The following is a 21,969-nucleotide window of genomic DNA, read 5'->3' as shown; positions in this document are numbered from 1 at the left end:
AATTTTAAAATCAAAGCAACTGACTTCCAGTTTACTCCAAAAACATGATTTTTAAATTAAACCTGGAAATGATGGTTGACGTCTCAGCAGAACAATGCATGTGTGCATTGTCCCAAAGGCCCATGGGGTCCAAGTGAATCCTCCTGTCTGCAGCTACTTCTGCATTTGACCAAGAAGTATGTGACATTAGATCACACCAGCCCAACCCTGTATCCACCCATTGTCCTGGTTCCAGTGAATTCCATCTGTATAAACAACTTAATCAAAATGTGCTGTCCAACCCAACTTAAGCATCCTCATGTTTCTGGCCCAAAACTTTAGTTGTTTTTCTACTCCAGGGATATGAAGCTGTGGAAATAATAGATGCTAAACAATGATATCGTCGCAATAGATCGTGCCAGATGCAGAGGAGCAGAAATTAACAGAAGGAAAACAAATGACAAGCAAAGTACAGACGGGAAAGAAATGCAAAGAAGGCAGCTCCACAGAGACAGGAAACAGGGTGGAGGGACTGATTAGGGGCCCTGCTTGTACAGAGGAGTTTGGCTGGACCAGAGTGCTGGAATCTGAAACGCATAGCATGAAAAGGTGGGTTGCCTCACAGGACATGCTTGCTTTGTTGCAGAAATTCAATTTCACATTTTTGCTCCCTCTGCTTTGAGACAGAATCACAGATGATGGCAAAATGCAAAATTACTGTGATGGGACAGAGCTGGCAGTAATAAATATGGCAGCAGAGAAAAGATAGCACCTGTGATTCTGCCTGGTAAGTGAAACCAGTCCATTACTCTCTCTTCACCATCCGCCTGGATGCTGACCTGTACCTGCATTATGCTAGCTCCAGTAATCCCTGCTCACAATGTCCTTTCCAGCACTGTGCAACAAAGTCTAATGGAGCATGCCAGCATGGCAGATCTCGTTTTGGTTCCATTTGGTTTAGGGCAACATCCTCCTCCTTGGTTTACATAACACAGACAGAGGTAACACATCATCCACCATCCACATAAAGGCTCTTCCGCACCGGGCACTTGGCAACAGATGAGATACATCCCATAATGAGCAGTTGTGAGGGGCATAAGATTAATGATAACAGGGCTCCCTGTGAGGCTGAGGGTCATTAGACACACCCTCACTAAACTCCAGCAATTAACTGACACAGAAAGAGCCTCGGTTACCAAAGGACACCAGGGAATACTCCCATCGCTCTCTGGGTCCCTGTGTATGAGGTGCTGCTTCACCCCAGACAGACCTTTAAAGACCGTTGAAAAGAGAAGCATTCCGCAGATTATTTTTGTCGGGTCCAATTTTGTACCAAGAATATAGAAGATTGCAACAGGACTCATTTTTAGATTACTGTGACCAAACATCAGCATGAAAATTGGTTTTATAACACTGCAGGTTTAAAGTCAAAATGAAGTATTTCACTATAAGCCCCGGTAACACAGCACAAAGTTGCACCTCTGCTAAAAAATACCCAAGGCTTTGCATCGGATAGTATTGAGAATCACTGCCCAAGGTTTCGCTGCTGTTTGCCTCCCACACTGGGCAGCATTCAGAGTGGTGTACTTTATAGACAGGGCATCTGGGTCCAATAGACAAAGGTCAAGTTATTTCATTAAAACTGTCTTCTCCTCCTCCACAGGCCACAGGGAGTGCTGCCAAGTCAGAGCAAGCTCTACAACATCAGCTGAATGAGTGGAATCCCTCTGACACAATCAGGGCAGGAGGAACAACAACACTTAAGTGTGCATATGTACACTACATGCATATTTCAGAGCTTATGTCTGATCGAAGAAGAAGTAGATTGCTCCAACAACTAAGCAAGGTTTTCTTCACCTCCCCAAGCTACTTGTTATTTTGGATACTGTGAATCAATTAAGTGAAAAAATAACAAGACAATAAGTAAGAGAATAAGAAAGAAATAAAAAACGGCCCTTGGTGAGGAATAAAGAAATCAATGGCAGGAATTGTGAAATAGATCCTGCTGTATCTATTTTCACATGTGACCTGAGCACTTTTTGACTTTCCAGGAAGGCTGTGCAAACATCTAGGGCAAAAACACTATTACACGTTGCTGCTATCTGTGGGGCCATCTCCAAACTAAAAGGTGCAAACATGCTCAGACACAGGAGGGTAGACACCATTTTAAAATGAGTTATTGCTGTTGAGCCCAGAATGGGATTGGTAACCGCATTTCCCAAGTAGAGAAGAGATGGCTTAATACTTTCTTATCTAAACATTATTGACTCCCTGTAATGCCAAGGACTCTCAGAGGGTAAGGTATGTGTGTGTGTATGTAAGGAACAGGCTTTCTTCAAATGTACAGGAGGTGTGAGTTGGCTGAAAAGAACATTTAATCCGTTTTTGAGTAAGGAATTGCGCAGATGGTCATGTCTGGACAACCGAGAATGTGCACACATCATTTCCAGGTTTGTGGAGTGCAAGTGGTCGCAGATGCCATTAAAGCAACAGAGCTTGCCAATCAAACAGCTGCTTGTGTCACTGATGCTGAGGAGCAGTAAGCGAGTCAGTTCATGCAGTTGAGAAGGAGTGCCTGAGGGGAAAAGGGCAGCGGTTCACTAACAGGATTTGTATTCTGTCTGACCTCCCAGCCAGCTAGAGCACCATACCATTTGGCCACACACACACACACAAATGACATATAAGCCATATAGCACTCACCTGACAGTCCACTGGCTTCAGCTGAGAGAAAACTGCTCCAGGACAGAAGGAAGAGGACTGATGTTTCCACCAGTGGGCTCTCATGCAGTCGCGTGAATTTGGTGAGGTGGAAAGAGAGTTAAAGATATACAAGAAGATAATCATACAGTATTTCACACATTGCATCAGGCTAATACATGGTCGATATGGCAAATGCAATACAAATTTATGACAGTCGGAGCAGACTACACGGACCCTCCAGTGCAACAGCCTGTGGGCAGAGAAGCACTGCAGTGCTGCAAACAAAGAGCAACTGCAGAAGAGGGGATTCACCATGTAGAGTATTCCAACGGGTCTTAATGAGATCCTTTCTGCGAGTTCTCCAACAAAGTCAACATCCCACTCTTGCCCTCAAAGTATATATAGTAAGTCTTTACAGTGTTCCATCCAGAACAACACAGGACTAGAAGTTCTACATTTGTGATAGTCACACAGAAAGTGAAGGCATACATACTGTAAGTATTACGTTTTAGGGCAGTTTACTGCTCTGCATTCCCAACCGCCCTAAACACCCTGCTGGCTTACAATAATGAAAACACATTTCTAAGTCTGATTGTTTCCATCTGTAATCAGCCAGAGCAGGTATAGTAAGTAATTAAAAAAATAACTGAGCAAATCTATGTAAAACTGGATCTCTTTGAGACATTACTGTTTGAAGAGACATCACAAAGAGCAGGATGTTGCTATGGTTGGCATCAGCAAAATCTAATAAATGCTCACTTTGTACTTTGCCCGCACCCAGAGATTAGTCACTGTAAATAAGAGCTAAACTGTGCTCCAAACCTCCCATGACACATTCATTTTTCATCCTAAAGTCTAATTACTAGAACATCAGAGAGAAATGCTGGACAACAGCGCAAGTCGAAACTTCATCAGAGGCCATTGGCTTGATTGACGACCTCTCTGCGACCATTAATGTCGCAGGAGCATTTAAGATTTAGCCGCATTGCTTTTGTTGATAAAGGTGGTACAGTAGGGGGGTTTGTTAGAGAAGCAATTACCAAGTTGAGGAAGTGGATAGATTGCAGCGGATGGTGAGGGGATAATTGACTTTGGGGTGGGAATGAAAGGATATGAGGGCTGTTATGACTGTGAATATGAAACCCAAGAGGAGGGAGCCGGCAAGCACTCCCAGGAAATAACCAACAGAGTGGAGAAAGGCAGGGGGGTTGAAGGTGTGTCCTGCCCCCATCTGGCTGTAGGTGTTGATGGCACTACAAGAAAAATAACACCACATACTCAAAAATGAAAGAGGCAAATTTCTATGGAACAAAAAAAAAAAAAAAAAAGAAAGAAGCCAATAGCACAATTACAACAGAAGTGAATATGAGTGTTACTGACACTGAAACATTAAAGCAACAACATTTTGTTGTTTATGGCTCTAAGAGAAATGCTGTCATCAGAAATACAGCCCACTAGGTTCCTGGCATAAACCAGTCTGGAGCAGTGAGCATAAATTCACATGTTTAATATGCTGAGCAAAGCCTTTAAATGCAATTTATTGGAGTCATTCCTAAGAATACATGGCCTCCTTTAGAAGTTAAATCCTTTCCTGAAAAACAATCCATTCTGAATTATTTGCCTCTGAGACGTCTCCTAGTAGTTAGAGGGAAACAGGGGAAATACTATTGATGTTCACAAAGACAGCAGCATTGTGCTTTTCACACTGCTATAAATATTTACTTTGTGGGGGGAAAGGGGACTTCAACATGCCAGTCATTGAGTGCAAAAGAGGCCTCACAGGGAGGAGAGAGGGAGAGAAAAATTGGGAAGGAGGGAAAGAAAGAGAGAGGGCCTGAGGTGAAGCAAGCAGAGGCAGGCAGCCATGTGAATGGCTGATGGAGCTGGCTGCCTTTGTGGAATGACAGTATTTCTTAACCCACCATAGACCCTCCCATGTACTGCCTTTGGACTTTGACTGCTTTGAATGAATGTCAAACCTTTGAGACAGCAAAAGCAATGTGAAAGTGGTATTTGGCGTTTATGCTTCCTTCATGTGAACTGGCACAGCTTCTGATAGCCAGGGTAACCCAGAAAAGTTGCAATAATCCAGCTAACATGAAAAGATCCTTACGGTGTCAAAAAAATGTCTACCAAACTGTTGACAAATGAACCAATAATGCATCTACACTTTTCATGGTGTCAGGTTAAAATGAGCTAGTACGCGCCACAACATGCCTTAATCTCCATAGCAAAAAGGGGAAGAATCAATCAAGCTGTTGCTAATGAGCTCAGCAAGCTGAAAAAGAGAAAATCTATTATGCCCTCCATGAAAATAAAGACTCCAGTTGTGTTAGCACATTAAATTTGGCGACTAGTCACTTGTTCTCCATGACCCTCTGTGAAATTGTATCTCTAGACATCTGGTGCTGCTAATTCCAAGTCAAAATTCTTCAAGATGTCAACACAGGATCTGGTTGAATAGAGGCTGCGTCAGGGCTGCTGGAGCAGGAAGTTTAGTGCCTGTGAGAGGGCACATCAGCGTAAGGTTGAGCTGCTCCCGGAGCTTGTTAAAATTCCAGTGCCAGGACCCCGCGTGGCTCACTAACAAGGGCCGGCTTTGTGTGTGGGGCCAGGGCGACCGGCAGGCTAGCGAGCCAGTCAAGTGACAGGAGATGGCACGAAGGCCGGTCACGCCACTCCAGGAACAAACACAGTACTATCTGACTGTTTGTCTGGGAAGACGCACAGGCTCCCTCCTCCGCGCTTCAATGTACACAGAGTTAGCAGCCACGGCGTGAACAGCAATCTCCACACCCGCCTCCTTTTCTCTCCATCTGCCTGCCTGTCTGGGCCCATTTGTGCGATTGGAGAAGGAGATGTCAGAGTGTGCAGGTACTGTACATGTGATGTGTCAGTCTTTGTGAATAGAAAATACAAATATGGACACATATCTTATCCCTGTCAACTCCTTTCCACCTTCATTTGTTCATCTGCCTGCCTGGCCATTAATGTGAACCTATGTGAGTTCTTTACCCTCTCCCATTTCCATCTCTCTGCTCCCCATCTTACCATCTGTTAGCACGTATACTTCACTAGCTTTGTTCACTAGCATTGTGTAAACAGAGCAGACAGTTACTGCAGTGTGTGTGAGCAGGGCAAACATGCATATTTGAGAGCTGCACTGGAGAAAGTGGAAAAAGTGGAGGGAAAACAATGAAGCAATTGAAATGCATCGAGAAGGCATGACTACTTCATTACGCTTTCAATTATTTTATGCTGCACTTGGTCTGAATTTGACAGTAGCTGTGTTAGCCGAGTTTGTTTTGCTGGGAGTGTGTCTCTACTCTGGCAGTGAGTCTCTCCACTGAGTACCTTAATGAGATGCTGACAGTGCCAGGGGCAACTCTCTTACGCAGTCCACTGCATAGCATCTGAGGCACTCATGCTGTTTTGCCATTCACACCCTTTCCTTAAAGCTGGCAGCATCCATCCAGCTTTCCCTCCCCCACACATCCACCTCCATAATGCCAACCGGAAAACAGTGAGCTCCCACACAATTAAACCTAGAAATACAGTAGATTCCGAGGGCAAAGACAAATCCTGAAGCGAAATACTCACTGTGACAGGACGATGGCCACAGCATCATTCAGGACACTCTCACCAAACAGTAGGGTGTGCAGATCTGGGTCCACATGCAGATCTGACAACAGGCCAAGCACTGAAACTAAAAACAAAACAAGAGTTACGGCTGTTTAAGACCACAGATAGCACAACAATTCCTCTGCTAATCACACTGAAAAATTGGTGTGGAATATCACCTCTGCTGCTACAAACAGGAGAAAGCAGAGGAATTAATGTTACACTGTAACAATGAGAGCTGACAGAAAATGTCAGCACACTGACAACACTGGAAGGAAGGTTTTGACACATGGAGCAGCCAGAGTAACTAAACCAAGCAAATACTTGTTCGGCCCCAGCTTAAGACAATACACAATGCTTGGAAAACACAATATTTATCTCTATTTAGGAAGCAGAACAGATTGTTTTGCTGCACTGTGTATGGTATTCATTGCATGAATGAACTGTGTAGTCTGTCATTATGCACTATAAAGAAGTATACACCTAATTTATCATTGACAACATGCAATATTTGACATTAAATAGCAGTCTGTGTGTGGGATTGTGTGTTTTACAGGGTACATTTCCTGTGTTTGAAAATCACACTCATACCACCTGTAGTAATAACATGGCAATCTGTTATTTGCTGGCAGAAGCAGCAGCAACAAGGGCAGATACTGAAAATCATCTGAGCAAAGTAAATGACTGAATTGCTTGATATGATTTGTATACATTTGGATGCTGATAGTTTCCAGCTGTTACAATTTCCTTATTGTTAGTGCTGCAGGTGTTTTTCTGTTTCATATCATGTTCGTGTTCAGTGAGCGTGAATATATGTGGGAGTGTGTTTATTAGCTTGGGGCTTTCCTACAGTTCTCACTACAGAGAGAAATAGCAACTAGGATTTGGGGAATCGTGAGAGGTCGATGGAGGGAAAAGAAGGAGATCAGAGCTAAGATACTGCAGCTGATTAAAACTTCCAAAAAGGAGCCAATTACTGTCTTTTGGGGGGGGGGGGGGGGGGGGGACTACAGATGGAGAGCTCCATGCTTTAAATAACGTCAAAATTTACTCACTGCTCAGCAAGGTCACTCTCACTCAGGTCCCTCTTGCACAATGACTTACAGTGGACATGGGAGTTTACACAGACAAGGCAGTTGTGACTTTGTGTGTATTTGGACATGTGGAGTGCAGTGCAACTGGTAAATGGTACTGTTCGCCGTTAACAGCGTATAACATACGAGCACAGTCAAAACTTGAAAAACTTATCATATACAAACTGTCGACTATGATGAGAAATCAATTAAAAATCAATAATCAAATTTGAATCCCACATTTAAAGCAGCTCCCTTATGCTGCCAGAAAGCTATTTCACAAAGAATCAAAATAATGGAAAAAGTGTAAACTGAGCAGAACACTGGTGTTTTTGCAAGAATGCCAAACTATGACGGTGGAGGTGGACACACAGCTACAGATGAAAAAAACGGTACAAACTCAGGGCGAGCTACAAAATTTTGTATCCTAGCATCCACCAAGCTTAAGACAGTTTGAGCTGAGAAGACAGGATGTCCAGTGATAAGTCAAACGAAACTGGACCTGCTGTGTAGTCTTGACTGTTTCAGTCCCCAATCATTTACTGTAACTCTGTACAGTAGATGATTCAACTCTTATGTGATGTCAAGGTGTGAACCATCTACAGAGATTATGATGAGATTCAGATCAGCGTTGGAAAATACAAACAGTTTTATTACTCACTTATTCATACAGCTGAATCTCTCGACACACTCTGACTGCTGAGAAGAATACGAGCTGAACTCCACGGTGAGTTCGCCATCAGCAAACATCTAGCGGAAGATGCTGAGCATATGAATGAGCGTGTGCACACACGTACACACACAATGTTTGGCACCACAGGATGGCTAAGTGTTGACACTGAGTGACAGGGAGAATACTGACACTGACGAGACAGTGACATGCCTGTCAGCTCTGCACTTCATGACACCTCAAGTATCTCCTTCTACAAGATATCGGTTGTAGCTTTGTTAGCGCTATGTTTACTGATACTGTAGATCAGATTAGATTACATGAGATAAATAGAATGATAAAAAGATGGGTAGACAGATATACTAGATAGAAAAAAAATAAAATACGGGCACAATTATTATAACTGCCAGAGTAAAAACCAGAATAAGTTTCCAAACAAGCAAAACAAAATTATCATATAACAAAAACAACACAAACACACAAAACATTTGCAATGATATAAACATGGACAGGAAAACAGAAACTCAGAGCAATGCCATTCTGAAGGCAAGACAATGTAATATTCAAAACAACAACAGCTCCCAGTAGATTAATATTCTACCTGGAACCGAGATGCAAACAGAATCCTATAAATTAGTTTCAGGAAAATTTGTGATATGAATAATGAGTCAATTCTGATAGCGCCATTTGGCCCTATCGTGAATACCAGGCCAGTGAGGGCATCACAGTCAGGATACGACCAGACTGATAATAAGAGCAGTGGCAAGAGAGCAGCCTCAGGACTTGTTTTGACAGATCTGGCTCTTTGGTCTTTGACAGGTTTAAAGCTCTTCCTGGTTGGGGAAAATCCTTTATCTGGAGAGGGTGAGGTAGGCCCTGGAGTCAGGACCGTTCCATCTCCCTGCTCCCATAATGCCTGGCTGATGACAGCATGTCGTGCACCACTCACACTGCATAACAAAAAAAAAAAAAAAAAAAAAAAAAAAAAAAAAAAAAATGTCCGCCCCACACACACATACACTAGGGTGCGGGTTTGCTGTGTTGTCATGGCAACCCCATCCTACAGCTGTCAAGTGTTCATCAGTTTCCACAGCAACACCATAAGGTGGAGAGACAATTATTTCAGACATAATACAGTTGAAAGGGTCGAATGGAAACCTTATTAGGTCAAATTACCCTGCTGCAGGGGTTTAGCAGAGGCAAAGCTCATGGCCGTCTCAGCCAGAGAGCGTGGGATTTGCTCACTGATTTGACCAAATTAGGGAGATATAATCCTGAAAGTGATGCATTAGAAAAGAGATAACAGTCAACAGGGAATTACTATAATCTCCCCAGCTCCGCGTAAAAAGTGCTCAATTTTTTAGGCATTGACAAGTGCACAAACAGCCCAACAAGACCGCAGCAGGAAAAGCCAGCAACAGTTTGAATGCAAGTTGAAGTAAACCAATACTTTATGATTAGTAGATTTCTAGTTTGTTTTTGAATACTCTGAATCTCACAGTAGTTCATTGGTATGTCAGGACAAGTTCTGGTCAAAATATTCATTAATTCTAATTACCTTTTATAAGCAATTGGAAAAAAGCAAACTCAACCCGTATTTTTTAATTTTAGCTTTAAAGAAATGGAAGATATGAAAGAACTATCTAATTCACATGCTGGTTTTTATATATCTAATGACGCCAGTATTGCACTGAAATCTATGATCCATCACACTAAAGAATTAATTAAGGAAAAAAGCCTGAAGAGTTGATCAAATATTGACAGCTGAGGTGTTTGTGCAAAAAAGACAGACCTATACATTTCTGGCAACTAAGCTACTTTCTGTTTTCATTAGTATAGTTGAACCTATTTATATATGCAGAAGAAGCCATAATAAAAACAAATGCACTGGCCACATGACTAAAATACAGAGTCACAGAGACTGACAAATTGTAAAATGCAGTTTTCCAGCAGTAAATTAGGCTTCCTTTCTCTGTTAATCTTACCAATTTCACAACATCACATTTTTTATACTTATGAATTAATTATTATTGCTAATTAAGGTGTGTGGGCTTAGTAAATAATAGTTGTGGCCTGTCTGTGTTTTCATCTCTGCCTAAATGCTCTGTTGCTACTGCTCTGCTACAATATTAATCCATAGCTCTGTGTTTAATGTTATAAATATTGCACACACCTATGTCTAACTGTTTTTTCAATGTTCACTTTAAGGCTTGGTAGTTAATGCTGACATCTGGACCAGGACTGCAGATGTAAACACGTCATTTCCAAGTCTGGCAATCCAGCTCTGACGTACGAAGAGAAACATATGTGTGCAGTGCGCATGTCAGGAGAACTACTGAAAAATGCAAAAAGAAAAACAGCAGCAAAAAAAACCCCCAAACAAACAAACAAACAAACAACAGTCTTTCCTTTGAGGAGTCAACTGAGGGTTTCACTGACCTTTGTAAGCATCCCTGAGGCTGGAGGATGCAGCACAGCAGGCATTCCACTTTATGACCTGAACCTTATGCCTTGCTCTGAGTCTGAGAAGAACAGGTTTCATGGCTACAGAGCTTTGGGGACTTTCATAAAACTAACAATTAAAAAAAACAAAAACACATTTTTAAATGACTATCAAAAGGGATTTTCAAGACTATAAGAGCTCATTGGCTATCTATACTGTCAACAGATAGATTAATAAAAACACAGAAGACAGATTCAGTCCAGTGTAAAACATTAAGATGTTGCATACAACTTTAACTACTAGTGCCATTACTTGAGGATTTTTCAGCAATGTTCTCACTTGTTCTCTACCTGCTTAATCCTTGAATAGTCAGCAGAGGCTGCAGCCTATCTTCTGCCCATATTGGGGCAACATACTCATACTGAAATTTATTTCTACATACCACCAGACCAGCATCATGTCTTTGGAATATGAGAGGAAACCAGACTAAAACAAAAACAGACAAGGGGTGAACTTACATAATCCACACAGAAATGTCCAGAGACAGAACCCAAAGACCTTCTCTCTGTGAGGCAACTGTGCTAATCAGCACAGGACTGTAGCCAGGATTTTCAAAATCCTAAGTTAATGAATCCAAATCCCCCAATAGCACAAAGCCAGCTGCCTGAGAAATGTTCGAAAAGACACTGAAATATTTCCACAATTTATTGTATTTATTTATCTAGCTGTTTATTTAAATATTCTGGAAATGCTGCTTTAAAGAACCCTCCACACTGTCGGGAATCCAATGTTCAAGGAGAAACACGAAATCTGTTCATTTTTGATTACAGTGAAACAGTCATATGTAAAGAGGAAGACTATGAAGAATATCAGATTCGTCCTTACAAAGCCCACAATGTGATTTTTTTCTGTAACTGTAGATTGTAAACTTCTCAGGTAATTTAAATCTCCAAATTCACAGAAAACATACAAAGGATATCAAATCGGCATATTCAGTGGTAGCTGTAGCCCTACATCAGCATCCAAATTAATAAAATAAATATTACTAGCAATAGCAACATCCCCATGCTGTTGTTACTATCTGCTGCTCTCAGAGGAAGCTTGCTCAAGTCATTAAAGCAGCAACGAGACCCTGGGCGATCAAATATCTCGGTTATATTACAGAAACCAGCGCAAGCAAAGTGGCAAATAAATTGGTCTTCCATTTCACTCAAAGCCTGGCTGGCAGCCTGTGATGACTTTCACTGTGTTCTCAAGATCTCTGTCATTTCAGTCAGTACGTGACATAGTTGCACTTACACAATCAGTCAGCGACACAACCAGCGAGCTGTCACATATGGCTTATGACATGAATAAAATGCCTTATTCCTCAGCACTAAACTGTTCTGGGAGTCACTGTGCCTTTATGTCCGAGTGTGTGTCTGTCTGTGTGTCTGTGTGCGTCCGTGCCTGTTGTTTGGGTGAATGCAAATGTACAAGGGAGAGAAATAGATAGGGAAATTTTAATGGCTCCCTTTCAGAAAATCAAGAGCTGGTGCTATATTTGGACAGCATGAGATGGAGATGGAGACAGCCTAGGGGTCATGGAGTTTGGGCCATCGATGCATTGCAGTGTGATTCTAATCAAAGTGACGAGGGCGCTGGGGTCGGCAGGGATGAGCACAGCGTGGCATGGGAAAATAACGCCAGTCAAAGTGACAGCGGCACCATAATCTACAGCTCCTCTTTGACACTCACGCAGATCAACCACTTATTGGAATAAATAATTCATTACCAAGTGAGGACATTAACATTGCCACTGTCGCGGTGTCGCAGGATGCCTTACGACTTCCCACTTGACTGCTCTTGAAGAACACAGATTATATTGTGGTTCCACTTAGGAAAAAAGTGCAATGAATTCAAAGCAGTTACATTTACTGAGAGGGCATTCGTGACTTTGTTCCTGCATATAGGCTTGGCTATCAATCTGTTATCTGTCACTACTACCCAAGAAACAGGATGGGTATATACAGTTTAAAGCAAGAGCAGAATGTTTTTCATACATTTACTTAGAGAGATAGAGAGGTGTGAAAGAACAGGTGTGACCTTTCAACACATGAAATCTGATATGTTAACTGATCATGTAATCTGATACTACAGAGAACTGCATGGATCTGCAGTAACAAATTAAAAGCCAGAAAATGCCTAAATGAGAAGTACACAGTTACTTCAGGAGTCTCAACACATACTATGTCTTTGTAATTTTTTGTCTGAGAATGTTTTGGCTTTTTTGCTTGTGTTATGAAGCAAAAAAAAGTGTGAGTCTTGTAAATGAGAGTAGAAATCTGCTGTAGGAACCAGAAGTTTATAAGTGCGTGAAACCCACAAGTGTTTAAAAAAAGATCAATGCTGCAACTAGAAGGGATGAGAGTTCCTTTGTAAGGCCAACTACCTGGGTCAGTGGCTGACATAATGGCACCAAACAGGAGGCAGTCAGTGAGGGAAAAGTCTCCATCTGCTGCTTGGCCCAACAGTACCATCAGTCTGGTGAAGCCGTAGACGCAGGCCCTGGGATTGAGGACAAACAGAAAGAGGGATACACAGTGAGGTCATCAGGGAGTGCCGGCCAGAGCAAGCCTATCAGTCATCCCTCTAACCACAGCAGGGCTTCCCCCAGAGTAGTCTGGGTAATGGGGCCAGACACTAGCAGCAGGTGAGCTGACCCGTTTCCAGACGGAGGCCGCTTAGCACAGGTGTACACATAAAGCTGCGACTGTGCCGGGTAGTATTAAATTTAACCAGTTTCAACATGTGTGTGTGTTTGTACCTACGGCTCCCCCATCCCACACCCTCCTTAGACAGTATCTATCCATCTTCACCGCTGGCGTTCTTTTATGGCAGCATTATAAGCACTCCAACATACTAAAACGGCACAAGAATTATGACTCTGTGTGTTTGTGCGTGCACAGAATCACCCGAAAGACTAAAAAACATGAGGAGAGATTGTGAAGGGCATTGTGACAGAAATAAAATACAAGCAGTATTTTTATCAGCTCTGGGGCCTGGCAGAAAAACAAATCTAGAATATAGCTGTCCCAGAATGCACCGCTCCCCCTTATAAAAACACTATACACTGAACAAAGCCGTAATATGTCTATTCAGCTTTTAACACTGCAGTCCAGCTTCCGACTGGTAACTGATGTTTGTTAAGTATTAATCCAGTTACTGTTAAATATCCCATAATAAGCAGTTTGGCAGTTTGTCCTCTAGGGAACCTTTCTGTCCACTGGCATGACTCTGTTACTATGGTGACGGCACACAACCCATCCCCAGGGCACAGATTTAAAGTATTGCCCTCAGGTCGAGCAGCTAAGCTGTGTTATTCATGTATGTAAGGAAGATTTGAAGTTATGGTAATGATGTGCGGTGTGTGTGTGTGTGTGTGTGTGTGTGTGTGTGTGTGTGTGTGTGTGTGTGTGTGTGTGTGTGTGTGTGTGTGTGTGTGAGAGAGAGAGAGATACAGCGAGAGAGAGAGGGTGAGAGACAAACACAGCCAAAGAGCGAATATACTTCATCAGTGGAGTCAGTGAGGATCCTTTACCCCCATGACATTCCCTTTCCCCTGTAGGATATGGCAGACTCACTAACAAGCAACAGGCCTGGTCAGGTCTGGTGCCTAGCATCAAAATATGTGCATGTGACCCAACATGTCAAACCCTGCCCTGCTTCCCAGGAGCATTGGGGAAGCAATCCTTGGGCAGGACTAGTGGATAGAAGAAAGAAGGTAGGGAGGCGAACAGACAACATCTTTAACACAGGGTTTTAGCAGGTTGAAGAAGCTCATTAATTCCAGTTATATAAAGGGTTTGAACTTAAGCCATGGATAAAATCCCCAACAAATCAGTTGAAAATAACATGCAATCACCTAGCAGCACCTTTATAAGTCTAAGAGATATCAAAATATATTGATGTTACATTTTAAATTCAGAGAAAATTTGTATATTACTTTTGGGGGGGGGGGGGGGGGGAAATCAAGGACTTTAATTTGCTCTGATCATAGAGGCCCTTTGATAACAGGCAAATAACAAAACTGGAGTTATGAGGTTTTCACACAGTCTGTGTGCAGCAAATTTGTGCATCAGTAAGAACTGGTTTCAAAAGATCTCAATTTCCTCCAAAGTCTGACAGCGCCATCTAGCTGTATGAGGCCAGAATAGCACAGCTACACATGAGTACTGTTTTTTTTTTATATTTATTTTATTTTTTTTTTTTTTAAGTTTTCTGGCATTTTGCTGTTTCTATAGCCGCAGTGAGAGAGAGGCAGGAAAGTTCGGGAGAGAAAGAGGGCATGACATGCAGCAAAGGGCCACAGGCTGGACCTGAACCCAGGTCGCTGTGGTGCAGAATAAGCCTAAATGGTACACGCTCTACCAGGTGAGCCACTGGGGCACCCCCTGAAATTAAATTAAATCTGCTTGATTTTTTTTTTGACTGAGCTGTTCATGCACACTACAAAAGGTTTTACAGACATGTTCAGTTATCATAGTAAAAAAACCTGTAATTAATAACATTAATGGCAGCTTGGTTTCATGTCAGTCAGTTCCAGAGTCTCACTGTTGTGCATGCTGGCACACTGGAATAGCTTACTGGGACACTTAAAACAGAGCAGTAATTAATGTTATTAGCTACACCTGTGCTTTTCCTGCTATGACAAAAAAGGCCTATTGTATCCTGATGCTCTGCACCAATCAACCAAAGAAGCTACTCACAGCTGCAAATAATTTGAGTTAATTGCAGATGTGATGAGACAGCTCCAGAAAGATCCTTACGTACAAAACATAAGTGTTACATCTTTCTGATTGTGAGGGATATTATACATCTTATCCGAACAAAATAATAAATAACAGACAGTCCTGTTTGATTTGTTCATTTCTATATGCTGTATACTATATGCAGAAACATCATACTATGACAACACATACTGTATTGTATAAGAATGTAGTGCAGAATTGATTTACAAACCGTAAAATACATTATAATTTCTATTGATGAGGAAAATATTAACTGAAAATTTGATTTCATCGGGAGAAAAGAACAAAGACAATGAGTACAAAGCTTGACTTCATTGTTCCATCACTGATCAAATTTCATATGTTGTATTTTATTAATAAATAAGAATGTGGTTTTAATAAACACTCTTGGTGCAACTTAGACACATCATCACATAAATAAATAAGAATGTTGTCAATAAACCAAACCAAAAAATGCTTGTTATTTCCAAAAAATTGTCTTACATTATGACTGTGGGGCTGTAAAAACTCCCTGTTTTCAGTACATTATCTAATATCCAGTTATCCAGTATCTCAGCTATTCTCTTACTTCTGTACACCTTGACCTTTGTGTGTTTTATTGTGTTTTTTGTTGTGTTAATTTGTGTGAATGACCAAAGACTTCTTACCCTATGGTTATAAAGCTGATTATGGTCCCCAAAAAGGCAAAGGTCAGAACAGATCCCATATTCTCAAAGAATCGTTTCTAGAAGAGTAAATGAAAGGAACACCAATTAAACAAACAAGTCAACAATCATTCACCTAATACATTATGATATACATCACTATAAATATAATTCACTTAAATTTAATGTAACAATATAAGGCAGTGCTTCTTCAAACTGATGCCCCAGCCAGAACAGTCCTTTGATAATGTCTTTTTTCCCCATTTTAGGAGACATTTCAGAACAGCAGTCTTACCTGATTAAGGGTGTAAGCTCCATGGAAGATGATGGGTGGCAGGAACAGATTGAAAAGGACCTTAAGATCAAAGATCTCCTGTAAAAGACAGAGCTGTTGTGTTGGTGACTGACAGGGCTCCATGGGGAGCAAGAGGACTCCATTTACTGAATGTGACTGACTGACAGTCAGATATTACACACACACACACACACACACACACACACACACACACACACACCATTCACTTCAGCAGCTCTGGTTTGTCAGACAGGCGCTAGTTTGTTTCCTCTTTGAATCCCAATGCCACAATAGACTCCAGGCACCACGACAACCTTATCTGTCCCCTCTTTCTAAAAAAAAAAAAAAACAAAACAAAACTACCATATGTTGTTTACAGGAAAACGAGAAAATGTGACAATTCAAACTTATGTGCCAGAGTTCAAGCTATGTTAGCTACCAAAAATTAGGATTCCATGTACCCACACAAAAATAAAATGCTTCTCATCAACACACTTTAGCATTGCCACTATATGGTGCATTACATGATCTTAGAGCCATCAGTTGCCTATAATATGATTACTGTGTACTGCATTAGCATTCTGTCCAAGTGCCTTGACTCAGACTTCCACAGCTGATTAAAGTAAAGCATAATACAGAGTGAGAAGTCTAACTGGCTGTGTCAGTCTGCACCGTGGAGACTCCCAGCATTCATTAGAATGGGAATAAGCAAGTACCATTAGTATAGCCGCATGTGTTCAGATAACAGACGGAATAAAATTAAACAAAATCCAAGCAGCCGATCATGACAACATTACCCTCAACACAAACGCTAACCAAAGCACACAGTATTTTTGTACATACTGTGCACGTTCTCAGTCTGTTTCTCATCCTTGCCAGTATGATGCAATGCAAACCACTCAGAAAGGTAGCCTTTCATGTCCTTCATCCTTGAATCCTTTTTATGTCTTTCGTGGGTACATGCTGAGAATCGAACCACAGTGATATTCAATTCAGATCAATTCTACTTTTTCCTGATTCCCACATGCCATCAGGTCTCGTAAAATTGCAAAAAACTTTAATTCAGATTCAATTAAATTTCAGTCTAAAAGGCAAGCTATGATGAAGATGCCTGCTGAAATAGGGCTGTGGTCACAGACCTTTGAGACTGGCCTAGATTTCGCTTTTAAAAAACAGACAAGTTGAAGCAGCCTGAATAGCATGAATATCTGGATGAATGAAATCAAGCCTGTCTCTGTGAAATTTCCTATTTCCAGGACACATTGCATTTTGGTTAACATTTACAAATGCGTATATATGGATGTGAAAGATTGCATTTCTTTCTTAATTATGATTTCTAAAGCCCCATATAGAGTTTTGAGAGCCAGCGTGCTTTCTCAGTAATTCACACTTGAAATGGTTACTACAAATTGCTCCTATCTTCCTGCTGCTATGACCTGCTTCAATATACATTACTTTTTTGCAGCTGCAATAACCCACACACACACACAGACACATATATCTATATATACATATACATATATATAGATATATGTATGTATTTTTATACTGTGTAGCCTGTGCATGACAAATGCAAAAGTGCATTACAGAGATACTGACATGCAGACACTGTTATCAATAAATTATGCATATGCCGGTGGTTTTATTCTAAGTGCCACCTGCACCACAGAGCCGAGGATGGAGGTGTGTTGTATACACTAATTGCCTCTTCAGCTGAGCAACACTAAATTTAATCAGACCACAAACTTTAATGCCTTTACTCCCCGATGGCACATAATGGGCTCAGTAATGCAACAAAATCCTTATCTCTACCAGCTAGGTCCCCATATATATCAGGCTTAATGGCATGAAGGCTACACAGAATGGTCTGACCGATGTAATGGCCTTTGTGGTAGCCTCTGCTGGTGTGCTAATGAGACCCCAGCATTCTAAGGGGCCAAAAAGTCTAAGCCATTAGTTAAGAGTTACACTTGGCCTGGATGATTTGCAAGGTTCATGGTTCACTTACTCCCTTTCTCTTGGGTTGAAAAATCTCTCTGAGATTAATAAATACATTTTCAAAGACACTCATTCCACATCCTGTCATGCTTGTTGGCCATCGTATTGGCTGAATCCCCGGCTCAATGGTTAGGGTTTTTTTTTTTTTTTTTTTTTTTTTTAAATATGACACACCACTGTGATAGCACCATGAAAATATGAAAGCAGGCCAGAAAACAGTAATAATACTAATGACAAGCAGAGGCCCATCTCAAGGCTTAGGCTCTTCTACTTAGCAGTGATATTAGAGCCACTGACTAATTCCTTTTTAACAAATAATTGCTGTGAGTAGTTTGGAGAAACTCTGGTTTAATCTCCAGCTGTAGTTATAGCATTATTTCTGTTGAACCTCTGTGACAAACATAATACAAATATACTATACTTTGATAAAGTGTTTAAGAATTCTTTCATGTAGAGTTCAAATGAAACATGCAGCATTAAAAAGTGCAGATTTCTCAACCTCAACATATCAGTATACACGATTGATAATATACTATATATACTATAATATGTAAGGGTAAAATAAAACAACAGATGTTTCAGTTTGGTTCATTGTACAGAAACATAATGATATTAAATACCTATAAGCGTAAAAAATAAATTATATAATAACTAACAGAACCTCTTTGAGTCAGCAGTGTTTGTAAAAATAACAGATTAGTGCTAATTCAACTCATCAACAGCATGGATACTACCTACTAGACAATACAAACATCATTCCTATGTTCACAGCATTTTGTGGTTTGAAATATTGTTTACAGTAAATAGTCCCCTCCAGCATATAAAAGATGGTAGATATGCACATCCACTACTGAGTTCTGTGACACAGGATGAGATGGCCATCTTTGTCTGGGAGTAAAATGCTGCAGCGCCAGTTGAGATTAACTAACTATCTCACATCTTTCCTGCAGTGCAGAGCAAATCCGGCACCAATATCACTTACAGGAGTATCTCATTATGGAAATCCTGCATGTAAACACAGAACTAGGATAATGTCTTGAGAGGAACACAAACTACAAGAAAAACTAAATAGGATTTTCTAATTGTATTCACATAGTTTATGTTTGCAGTTGTTGTCAGGAATGTGTGTACAAAATGTTGGTATAAGGCCTTTTTTTTTCTTCATTGATCAGACCCTTTGTGCTGCTTTACCTGCTCTACAAGAGTCTTAGTATATAGTCTGTTGTTATATAGTCTATTGGTTTCTGTGTTTAGTTGTCTTCTAATTTCCCCTAGTCCACAAAGCACACCTGAAAATGTAATCTCTCCTATCTGTTCCTTAATAAAACCTAATATCAGTTAAATTGCTCTCTTGCCCTCTTTCTGTCTGTACCACCACTCTCGTTTCCCTAATAACAACAGACCATGTGGGTAATTTAGAGGAAAACCAATAACTAAGAACCATTAGAGGAGACTGTTGTGTTGATGCAAATACCCAACATAGACAAGGGATGAAATATAGATGTGATCAAAGGGAAGATAATGAAGAAAATAAATGTAATCCAGATAAAATAAAACTACATCAGAGGAAAAGAAAAGCATCCTTTGTGGTGTAGTTTGTTTTCAGATGTCCCTACTATGCAGTTTTTTTTAAGCAAATGTTTTATTTTTCACTAGTGCCTTTGTTGTATCACAATGTGAAGCACTAACACTTTTGTTTCTTTGTTTTGTGAAATGCATTTGTAGTGAAGGTCAAATCTTACTGCCATGGTTACCTTATGAGGGGTTGAGATCGGCGGGCATCTTAGGTTTAGTTCTTCAACATGTCTGTAACAGTGGCCATGTGATGAGATGTTGACCGTCAAGAAGTGAGGAGTGCTGTTCAGAGCACCACAACTGCACCCACTCTCCACGTGCACTCCTCGGTCAAATGACAACCATCTCACTATTAACCCCAGAAGTGTACCTGCAGAGGATTTCAAAAAAAGAGAAGAAAGTTATTAAAACTATGGTAATCCTCTAATACCTTAGATACAAGAGAGACAAAAATATTCCATATCATTATCGTCATCATGAAAATACTACAATGCAAAAACATGACAAAAATAATGGCCCACAATAATTGTATAGATGTACAACATTAAAGAAAACTATTTACATTTTGTGTTATAGTGACAAAACATTTATGAAACAGCAAACTTCGGTATATTGCATGAATCAAGTACTGCTGGTTGGTGAGCCCTTAAGAGTTTATGATATCTGGAAATACCTGGCAATTAATGTAGCCTATTTGGTGTAATGATAGGCTAAATTAAATGGTTGAGTTACATTTTTATATCACACCTTTAAAATATCATTATCCTGAACTTTATCATTATCTGAGCTAACTTGGTAGTGGCTGTTGCGCTACTTATGAATGTTCCACATAAAGATAAACCAGTCTGAACAATGTTCTGCAAATAAAAATGGTGTAAAAGGAAGATTAGATGGTGGCCCTCCACTACATCCCTACTAAAACCCAAAACAAGATGAATTGTGACTAAAATGGACTCTATTTTTATTAACATTCTGATACACTACTTAAATTCTGAGTTCAGGAAGTGTTGTCGAATAACTGCTTCCGTGCTCTATATTCTAAATAGGCTATCAGCTAAGGCTACTTACCATAAAACATTGCACCCCCAGTTTCATTTATAAGCCTATATTTGAACTGTTTTAACTTCCACACACTGAGAATGGTTAAAAGTGCTAAGCTAACTGCAGCGAGTACCAACACTGCTGCAGTGTCTTGTCTGTGGCCGACAGTGGACGACATCTTCAAAGCCCAGGTCAAACTTTTCGGAATCAAGTTGAGATGAGATTCAGCTGCAGCAACATCCGCATCAGCAGCCAGTGCTGTGCTGCCTTTACAGCTGCTTGGGAAGCTTTCTTTTTTCTCCCTCTGTAACCGGTGGGAAATAGCCCTACTTGTTTTTTTCCTCATTTTTTGAAAACAACAAAATTGATTATGTAATTAAGATATTTCGGTGAACATAATTTAATTTTATAAATCAAGAGATACAAAGACATTTTTGCGTAAACAAATGTCTACGAGGTACGCTACGAGTAAAGTGCAAGAGCAGTAACAAAAACCGTATGAAATTATAACTGGTCAAGGTGTTATTACAAATTACAGCCTGTTAGGTAAGTAAAAACAAGACAGATCACATTTACTGACTGACACTGCTTATGCCGTTATGTTTTTGCCTCGTTTATGAAATAACTCCGGTAATCCCGAAAGCAATGGAACGCACCAAAGATCGGGTGTCAGCCTTTTATTCTCCAGCAGATGGCAGTAAATACAAATGAATACACGCAGAGCTCCTAAGAGCCCACTGTGAAAGGCCGGGACATTGAATTTCCACTCTCACTGTCCCTTAGCGCTAAGTAAATCAGTCATGGCCCTTAATTAGTAGTTAATTAATTAATTAGTCGTTTAGATTTGGTTGTAATGACTTATTTTTATCGATTACTGTAGGCCTACAAAGTAGCCTATGGTATAAATAAAATAATACTAATAACAACACGATAGAAATGTTAAATCTTTTAAACAGGGTAGATATATGTATCAATCAGCGTTGCCCATGGGATAAAATCTTAAATAATAAACTTAACACGGTTGAATTAGACCCATTGGTTGATGGTGTGGAGACAGTTCTAACTTTCAACTGATTATTTTTGCCCGATAAAGAAAACGTGGGGCTGATTTTTCTTGGCCCAGATATTGCCACATAC

At 40.6% G+C, this 21,969-nt stretch overlaps 1 protein-coding gene across 1 annotated transcript in view; it reads right to left on the bottom strand.

Annotated features, from left to right (window-relative positions):
- LOC130161190 (sodium/hydrogen exchanger 9-like) overlaps positions 1-21,035 on the bottom strand; it is a 59,036-nt gene extending 38,001 nt beyond the window's left edge. The window contains exons 1-8 of the mRNA XM_056364258.1: positions 20,860-21,035; positions 19,971-20,161; positions 16,219-16,296; positions 15,927-16,003; positions 12,921-13,036; positions 6,283-6,388; positions 3,797-3,935; positions 2,683-2,788 (exon numbers count right to left, since the gene is read on the bottom strand). Of these exons, the coding sequence (XP_056220233.1) occupies positions 2,683-2,788; positions 3,797-3,935; positions 6,283-6,388; positions 12,921-13,036; positions 15,927-16,003; positions 16,219-16,296; positions 19,971-20,161; positions 20,860-21,010 (964 nt within the window). The 5' untranslated portion in view covers positions 21,011-21,035. The remainder of the gene's footprint in view (positions 1-2,682; positions 2,789-3,796; positions 3,936-6,282; positions 6,389-12,920; positions 13,037-15,926; positions 16,004-16,218; positions 16,297-19,970; positions 20,162-20,859) is intronic.
- Between the last annotated feature and the right edge of the window lie 934 nt (positions 21,036-21,969).

The sequence above is a fragment of the Seriola aureovittata genome, chromosome 20, assembly GCF_021018895.1.
Source record: "Seriola aureovittata isolate HTS-2021-v1 ecotype China chromosome 20, ASM2101889v1, whole genome shotgun sequence".
Classification (NCBI taxonomy): domain Eukaryota; kingdom Metazoa; phylum Chordata; class Actinopteri; order Carangiformes; family Carangidae; genus Seriola; species Seriola aureovittata.
The sequence above is the reverse complement of the archived record's forward strand: the minus strand, read 5'-3'. Positions and strand labels throughout refer to the sequence as shown.